The sequence below is a fragment of the Lycium barbarum genome, chromosome 10 (assembly GCF_019175385.1).
Source record: "Lycium barbarum isolate Lr01 chromosome 10, ASM1917538v2, whole genome shotgun sequence".
In the NCBI taxonomy this organism is placed as follows: Eukaryota; Viridiplantae; Streptophyta; class Magnoliopsida; order Solanales; family Solanaceae; genus Lycium; species Lycium barbarum.
The window spans coordinates 78523622-78533545 of NC_083346.1; the positions used below are offsets into that span (position 1 = coordinate 78523622).

The 9924-nt window shown below is 41.2% G+C and overlaps 1 protein-coding gene across 1 annotated transcript; it reads right to left on the reverse strand.

Moving 5' to 3' along the window:
- Window positions 1-5970: 5970 nt before the first annotated feature.
- On the reverse strand, window positions 5971-6459 carry LOC132613071 (uncharacterized). Its single transcript, XM_060327126.1, has one exon. The coding sequence runs from the start codon at window positions 6457-6459 to the stop codon at window positions 5971-5973; it is 489 nt and encodes a 162-aa protein (XP_060183109.1).
- Between the last annotated feature and the right edge of the window lie 3465 nt (window positions 6460-9924).

The following is a 9924-nucleotide window of genomic DNA, read 5'->3' on the forward strand; positions in this document are numbered from 1 at the left end:
CTCTTGTTTATAAGTGTGGTGCACAACACGCCCATAAATAAGACTCTACTAGACACGGTCTGTAGATAACCCTAGGACGGAACTGCTCTGATACCACTTCTGTCACGACCCAAACCGATAAGTCATGACGAGCGTCTGACCTCTAGCGACCAAACACCCCTATACTCATATCAAAATCTTACTAAACATAAAGGGCCCATAATGGCATAAACTGATCTCATAAAAGGGAAACAACAAAACTCTGTACAATCTGCATATATACACAACATGCGGAAGAACAGTGCAAGCCAGCAAGGCTGCAACATATACTATACACAAAAGAATAGAAGCCGACAAGGCTACATCATCTGACTACTACATACAACTGTCTACAGAACTTTACTGGAATGAAAGCTATAGAAAGGACCGGACAGGGCCCCGTCATACCCATATGCATACACATCTCAAAAGGGTGGCATACCAAAACTGTCTGCAGCTCCGGATCAAATGGAGCATACTGACCACTGCTAGATCTAGAGGTCCTACAAATCTGAACCACCTGTTTGTCTACCTGCACCTGCGGGCATGAACGCAGCCCCCTGAGCAATGGGGAGTCAGTACGGATAATGTACTGAGTATCTAAGGCATAAGAACAACATATACACATAAGAGTCATAGATAAGATCTGAACTCATAAACTGAAATGACTAACTGCATGTACTTATATGAACTAGTATCTGCATAAATCTGTGCAACAGACAATGCCACTGTGGGCGCATAATATGCATGCTCATGCCTATCAATGAAGGTCATACATATATATATGTGTGCGTATATAATGCCTGATATATGTGCATATATAACGCCTGTAAAGCCTATATGGCATCTCATCATATCATATCGGCTCCTCTGCGGCCATAATTAATATCATCATCAACGTGCACCAGCTGATCAGGTGGTAATGCGTATATAACACTTATCTCCTTTCTCTTTTCTCATATATATATATATATATATATATATATATATATATATATATATATATATATATATATATTAATATTCGCGTACATCATTATATAATTAACGTAATGCATGAATCAACATTATGCAAAGAACTGTTTGTATAAGACTGGACCCATGAACAGAAGGATCACTCATAAACGGGGTACATGAACATCAAAGACTGAAGTACTTCTAATGCTTCTAGGAGTAGAGTAATATGGAAGCTCGCTTACTCGCTTGTTGGATCATACCATAAGATCATGCCAAAGGAAAGAAGGGATGGCCTTAATTATACTATTTACCTTGCTTATTAATCATTTTAAACACGAATAGAGCTTGACAATTTATGGGCAACATTTTCCTTTTTAAGCTTAACAACTCTTCAACTTCTCATTCGGTCCAACATCAACCACAACACCCACAAAACGATGACAAAACCTTTATATATCAAAATATACTTAAATCCATTTCCAATCATCTCTTAAAATAACCCCAAGTCACTATCTTGTCCTTTATTAACCTACCACTCCCACAAATACCTTCTCTTTACTTAAATCACTAAAACTCTTGATAAAAACTCAAATACAAGGGTAGAAATCATTTACATACCTTGAGGGGTCAAAAATACCAAAAATCACTTCAACTTCAACTCCCTAAGCTTCACAGCCTTGAAGAAACCTAGAAGCAACCTTCTTCTTCACAAGCTCGAGTTTACGGGGTTCGGGTCTTGTAAAATCTTCACTAGTATGATGGAAAATATTAGAAGAGAATATATTAGGGTTTTTCTGACTTGGAATGAGGAAAAATATGAAATAGGTTCGTGAACCACCTATTTATACTAGGAATTAAAAACAGCTACAGCGGTCCGATTCGATGAGCACGTCGACGGCCTGTCGATACGTTAACAGTCTATCGACCTGCGCCTGCAGATGCAAGGCTGCGGGACCCTGTCAACGCCGCACATCGACATTCCGTCGACCATGTCGACGACCCGTCGACGATGGCTGGTGTTCTGCAGATTTTTCTAATTTAGTTTAGATCGCGTCGATTCGATTCGCTCAACTTCTAACTCTGTAAATCGCTAGGAATATCTACTTGTACCCTTATACACGGGGTAAGGCACTTTCTATCTCCAAAACTCAGACACAAGTCTCAATTCCAAGGGCATACCCGACTAACAAACCATAGGTTCTACTACCATGAAAACGAGGGGTGTAACAGAAAGTTTCTGTTATGTCCCGTGTTTTCGTACAATTGGAAATCGAGAAATAATTATGACTTGGGTGTTAGAATGGTATAAATTAATTTGTGAGAATATGACTATGTTGGTTGTGAAATCTTTAATGCTAAGACCTCGGGGAAGGCCGAGGATAAATTTGGAATTTCGGAAATTAGTTTCGGGAATTACAAAACGGGACTTTTCTCGAATTGGGCCAAGGAAATAAAATGACACAAGGTTAGGCCCAAAGGACTTGGGGTGGCCGGCCATATACATGGCCCAAGCCCCTTGTTTAATGATCATGTGCTATGCACATGATCAATATTGTGGATATATACTAGGAGGACTTAACAAATTCTAGATCAAAAAAATAAAAATCAAGAACTCACCACAAAAAGGGGTTTCGGCCGAGTGCAAAGGAGGAAAGAAAGAAAAGATTCCAAGCTTGTGTGTGATCCAAAAATCTTGGCTTCCACATAATTAAGAAGTACTCAAGACGCTCTCCGACGTGGTATAATTGGTTTGGCACGAGGATTTCGTTTGCGACAAGTCGGAAAGTTAGTAAAAGGTAAGAATCTTGCCCCTCTAATGTTATAGAATTGCTATGAATGTGTTAAGGATTGGAAGTAGACGAGAATCCCGTAGTTTGGACATAAATGGAAACGTGTGGGTGTGTGTTTGTAGTGAGTTTGGCCGTGAGCCATAGATAGGGAGATTGGTGTGAATTGATCTTGGTTAAGTTGGTATAATGTGTTGCGGTGATCCTTATATTGTAAATGATTAATTGGTGAATGAAATTGGCGTCGAGAAAATGATTTTGAGTATTATCGGAAAGCGTATACCTTCGGTATTTTTATGTATATCAATGTATATCTTGGGTGTTATAGACTTTAGATATGAATCTATATCAATGTTGATGAATTCGGAATGAAACGACGTTAGTTAGAATGTTCGTTGTGAATTTTAGCGTTTGAAGAATTATGGAAATAAATCGATTTTGGTGCAATTTCGTGTATGTCTTAGATTGAATTTGGAATGTGTTTGACTAGTGTTGGATGGTTAAATGAATACAATTATGTGAATATAGAATCGGGATTTTGAACGTTTGAATGGAAAGTTGCCAACTTTAGAAGTCATGTAGAACTTTAAGCTAGAATGGTTTGATTGTTGTTTGGTTTGGTTGTTGATGTGTGGGCTGTTGTAGTTGGTTAATTTGAGCCGAGCTACGCCTCGGGGATGTTAGATTTATAGGGGAAATGCTGCCGAAATTTCGGTAGGCAAATATGGAGTTAAAGGCATTTTTCTAAGCCTAAGGATCTCATTTGGTAACTTTGACCATTTGCAGATTTTTGACGAAACGGGACGAGGCATTTGGAGGAGCTTACGACGTCTGTGAGGTATGTAAAGCCTCCCACTCTTTCATTTGGCATATCTTAGTGTGTCAGTCGAATATGAGACCTTCCGGAGCATTTCTGCTCCTCGAAACCCGATCCACAGAAAAGTTACTATTCATTTAATTCTAGTGAAGCCTAAAGGCTCCAATTTGGCTAGAATGCCACTATTCGTCCGAAACCTATCGAAATGTGGTCGGGTAACCTAGAAATGATTATGTATGACCCTTGGCATATAAATGCTCGTAAAAATATGCTCGCCACCTCACTTCGACTCGAGGTGGGTCCGCTACCCCAAAATGCCCGATTTGCCCTTCGGGCCATCTTTGATAATAAAGTTGTAAATATTACTTCGGATCCTTGAGACATCTTCCTACGGGGTAGGTTTGGACAATTCGATACGCTAACCTATGTTTTGAATTATATGGACCATTTTGGAAACGTTTTGCGAAATGAAATTTTATGTCGACTAAGTATTCGACTATTTTGTAATAGGATATGATTTATGAGTTTACTTTGTTTTGAAACACTATTTTGAAATACGATTTGCATTTGTTTGCTCACGACTCCGCTCGTGCCTTATTATGACTTCGTTCACCGGTTCCCGGGCCGGTTTTGATTCGTGCGCATTATGACAATTCGGACGTATGCTGTGTTACGGTTCCCGAGGCTTCGCCATAGGGCCGGGTTCCGTTTGGAGTTATGCTGTGATATGGCTCGTGATGCGATACGCTCACCGATGATTATGATTATGTTCGGGGATGTAAGGAGATTTGAAACCTTCTGGTGTTATGCTGTGTGTGGCGCCAGCGTCGGAGTGGCGACCACGTTCTTAAGCGTCTGCATGATTTGTTTGCATAAAATACATGTATATTATTTCGACCCAGATTTTGACATACCAGTTTGTACCCCACTTTGACATTTGATTTGCTTTCGGTTTTGATCCATAATTCTGTACTCCGTGCTTTACATACTCAGTACATATTTCGTACTGACCCCCCTCTCTCCGGGGGCTGCGTTTTATGCCCGCAGGTGCAGACATCGGTGATCCTCCGCAGTAGGCTTCACTTCTTGCTTTTCGGAGTACTCTTACTGGGTCCGGAGTCCACTCTTGGTACAGACTCCTCTACTCTGTATATCCTTTGTATATTTGACAGTTTGGGTACGGCGGGGCCCTGTCTCGCCATATGTTATGTTTTGAATTCGTAGAGGCCTGTAGTCATATTTGTGGGGCGAGGGTCCTATGTGTATGTTGTCTGATTTTGCTTTCGGGTCTTGAAGCGGTCTGTTTGATATGATGGCCCCAAATGGCCCTTCTGTATATATTTGTATTTTGACCGGCGATGCCTATTCCGCCGCTTTGTTTGAGTTTGATTTGATATGACCGCTTAAGACATACTTTCGATATAAATTATGTATGATATAACTTCTTGAAAATTCTGAAATAAGTTTGGATTCGGAAATGAATATGCGATTTGGTCTGGGTACCCAGGTAGGGTGCCAGTCGCGGCCCACGGGGCTGGGTCGTGACAGTTTCCTGCAGATACTTTAAATGGTCCTCTGCTCGCAGGGACTTAACAACTATTTCATCGATATAAACTTCGATTGATCTACCTATTTGGTGCTCAAACATGCGGTTGACCAGCCGCTGATAGGTGGCACCGGCATTTTTTAGGCCGAAGGGCATTACATTATAACAATACGTGCCAGATCTAGTTATGAAAGAGGTTTTTTCTTAATCCTCCGGGTCCATTTGTATTTGATTATACCCGAAGTATGCATCGAGGAAACTCAGTGTATCGTGACCCGCAGTAGCATCGATCGCAGGCAAAGGAAATGAATCTTTCGGGCAAGCCTTATTTAAATCTTTATAGTCTATGCACATTCTAAATTTATTTCCCTTTTTAGGTACTACTACAACATTAGCTAACCAGTACGTGTATTTAACCTCTTGAATGGATCCTATGTTAAGGAGCTTAGATACCTCATCTTTGACGAACGCGTGCTTTACCTCGGGTTGCGGCCTCCGCTTTTGTTTGAATAGAGGGAAACTCGTATCCAGACTCAACTTATGCGTTGTCACCTCTGGTGGGATACCTGTCATGTCTAAATGGGACCAGGCAAAGCAATATAAGTTATTTTTAAGAAATTCAATAAATTATTTCCTGGGCTCGGGAGTTAACCCCGTGCCAGGTATACCTTCCTGTCAGGTAGATGAACGAACAGTCTGACTTGTTCGAGCTCTTCGACTGTGGATTTAGTGGCATCTGAATCATTGGGTACCATAAAGGTCCTCGGAACTCCGAACTCTAACTCCTCATCTGGTGTGTTCCTATTCCGATCCTCTGATGACTCCGGGATCGAAATATGTGATTTCTATTTGGCACTTTCCCCGTTGATCCATTCCGGTATCATTGCCGTCGTAACAGATTCTTCGACCGCGAACATGTTCTTTGCGGCCTGTTGCTCACCATGAACAGTTTTGATCCCTTCTGAGGTCGGGAATTTCAACGCTTGATGCATAGTTGAGGGGACCGCTTTTATGAGGTGAATCCATGGTCTTCCCAATAATGCATTGTATCCTATGTCTCCCTCTATCACATAAAATTTGGTCTGCTGCATAGTTCCGGCCATGTTGATTGGTAAGGTGATTTCGCCCTTCGTCGTTTCGCAGGCCATGTTGAATCCGTTAAGGACTCGTATTGCTGGCATGATCTGATTTAGTAGTCCCAGCTGCTCGATGACTCTCCGTCGGATGATATTAGCCGAGCTACGTGGATCAATCAGCACACGTTTAATTTTAAATTTATTGACAAGGACAGATATTACCAGTGCATCATTATGAGGCTGAACGATGCCTTCCATGTCCTCGTCACTGATCGAGATGGGTCTGTCGGGGTTATAATTCCGAATATGTTTTTCGCTTGTTATAAAAACTTTGGTGCGTTTCACTACTGGCCCTAGGGGGACGTCCGTTCCTCCCATGATGATGTGGATCACTTGCTGAGGCTTTTGCAGTCTATCTTGCTTGTTGGCGTCCACGTTCTTGAAGTGAGTTTTTGCTCGTTCACTTAGATATTCTCGAAGGTGTCCCAAATTAAACAGACGGGCGACTTCCTCTCTCAACTGCCGACAATATTCAGTTCGATGGCCGTGAGTGTGATGGTATTTTTAAATAAGGCTTTTATCCCGCTTCTATGGATCAGATTGGATTGGCCTTGGGTTCCTCGTTTCCCTGTTACGGATAACGGCTGCTGCTATGGTCGCTACATCTACGCAGAAATTATACTCGGACAACCTTGGAATTTCTCTATTTCCCGAGGTTCTATCGACAACATTTCTGTTCATTAATCCATGATTACTTGGGCCTCGATCGATCCTTCGATCATTCCTCCTATCGTTCTTGCTCGATTCGTTGCTGCGCCCGTTGCCCCTTCAATCAGGTGGGTAAGGTTGATACCTGTCATATGATGGTCTTAAATCTCTATCTGTCGTTCTCCTCGATTGATCATTCCCTTTACCGGAATGCCATAATACTGAGGCGGCTCTTAGAATCTCATCATCTTCGACCCTGACCTTCGATTGATGCCTGTTGTGTACATCAGCTCAAGTGATTGCTGGGTACTCTATCAGATTTTGCTTTAGCTCCTATGATGTGATCGAGCTTCTTGAGTTGAGCCCTTGAGTGAAAGCTTGAACGGCCCAATCGTCAGCGACCGGAGGTAAGTCCATGCGTTCCATTTGAAATCGGGCCACAAACTCGTGGAGGGTTTCGTCATCTCGCTACTTAACGTTGAACAAGTCTGATTTCCGAGTTTCGACCTTGATGGATCCGGCGTGAGCTTTGACAAAAGCATCCCTGAGCATGGAAAATGAATCAATCGAATGCTCGGGCAAGTTGTGATACCATATCATTTCTCCCTTGGACAGGGTTTTCCCAAATTTCTTAAGCAGCACCGACTCCCTTTCATCATCGGCGAGATCGTTGCCTTTAATAGCACATGTGTATGCAGTCACATATTCGTTTGGGTCCGTTGTCCCATTATACTTCGGAATATTGGGCATGCGAAATTTCTTCGGGATTTTCATCGGCGCAGCACTTAGGGGAAAAGGCATTTGGACGAATTATTTTGAATCCAGTCCCTTTAACACCGGTGGTGCCCCAGGAATCTGGTCGACCCTCGATTTGTAGTTCTCCACCTTCTTATTGTTCGCCTCTATCTTCTTTTGGCCGAATTCGACTCGTTTTGTCAATTCTTCGAGCATACTTACCAGCTCGACACTCTGCCCGAGAGGGTTCTCATTATTCCGAGCAGCGTGCCTTTCTTCCGTATCCTCAGTCTGTTCTGATGGAGAAACATCGGGTGCTTGACTTCGGTTTTGCAATTGTGCTATGATCTCATGCTGGGCATGTAGTTGGGCCATAGCCATGTCCAACTGGTTTTAGATCTATTGCAGCATGGATCCATTATCCCCACCAGCTGGCACGTTGCCCACCGATGACCCAACTTGGTCAGGATTAACTAAGGGTACATTGTTGTTAGGTACGCCCTTATCGTTGTGCTCATGATGGCTTGACTCAACTTGAAAATTGACAAAATGGGAGTCCGACATGTCTGGTAGACCTGAAATCAAACCTTAAAGAACAAGTGTAAAATATCGAGTATAATCAGAACTTTGTATTAAACCACCACTATTATCCCTGGCCCCAAGGTGGGTGCCAAACTGTTTAACCTTAAAATAGAAAACAATTGAATTTGTATGCGGTGCTAAGGATATATGGTTTAATTCAACATGAGATTAGATTACATGATAAACGAATAAGTAAAATGAGCTATACAGATCTGACCAAAATGAATAATGACTGGCCTTGGGTATTAAGAACCGAGGTCGAATCCCTATGATCGGATGTTTGAACAGTGAGTAACAAAGAGAATTTTAGATAAGATGAATGAACTCAGAAAATTGTATTGCCTTGCTTAATACATGATTTTTCTTTTACCTGTCGAGAGAGAAGAACCCCTCAAATAAATGGGGACCTCCTCTTTATATAGTAGAGGAGTCCTAACCCTAGTACAATTCTAAGTAAGGAAAGGAATCTATTGACAGTTGTTGCTGGGATTGGGGCCGAAATATACGGCTGAGGGCGGATATTCCGGTCTTCTCCTCATGGTGGTTAACCGCCTCTTCATCCTTCCTTAATGTCACATTTTGGATTGGGCTTGGTGCCCGATTCCCGATATACCGGTCTTATCGTGGCCGAGCATGACGAACATAACGTTCACATCGGGAAACCGAGTATATCCATATCCTCGGTTTTACCCGTATACACATATCAACATACATATATGTATATGAATAACATATTAATGATGCATAAATAATCATGTTACAAATAAGTAATCCTGATATCCACATATATACTCATCACACTTGTAAAAAAGTTCACTCATTGAGGTGGAAGTATAGTAATTGTACGTTGTGTATGTCACGTGTATTATTATATGCATGAGATACACATGACATTCATATAACATATACATGGGAGAGAAGAATGTATAAAAGTCATGGAAGAGAACTCCAGTCGAAGAAGAAAACTCCGGCAAACAAAAAAGCAACGAAAAAAACATGGAAGAGAAATCAGGCGAAAAAGAGTATTCATGTGAAGAAAAACATAGACATATTTGATTTTCTGATGGAACAGTAGCTGTCGATGGCAGAACAGCAACGACGGGCTAGTGGGATGGAGAAAAACTAAGATTTGTATGAAAGAGAAGACAAAACCCTTAATTTTGTAAGATTCATTGAGAGTTATATATAATTTATATAGATTATTGTTATGTTCTGAAAATGGAATAATATTATTGGTTATGATAATTAGGGTCTTATTTATCCCTATTACTTTTCCCATTATGTTCTTTTAATATATACTGTAGCGATTCTACTTTTTCCGATTCGCATTTTCACTTGCCTCATTTAAAAAGGAAAGTGTCCCGGGAAAGTACAGTTGTCAATCGTACAGGGAAAAAGGAAAAAATATACTTCTACATAATGGTACTCTAAATGGACTTATTTTTAGAGCCGTCACCCAATTTTTAGGAAATTAGGAAAAATCGAGTCGAAAAGGGTTCATTTAAAATAATTATTTTTATGATTATTTTAAAAGAAACCTAATCTACCAGAGTCTAGGTAAGGGTTCTGGTGATCCCCCGGGGTATGTGCTAGGCACCCCGGTATTAAGGGTCCGCTCAATTGCGATTTACCTACGAGTTCTAATAGTATGTCCATGTAAATATAAATTGGCTATGATAAAAATAGTTATGCTTTATA

What these genes read in the sequence shown, in the direction of transcription:
- LOC132613071 (XM_060327126.1), bottom strand. Translation starts at nt 6,459, where the DNA reads ATGGAAGGCATCGTTCAGCCTCATAATGATGCACTGGTAATATCTGTC.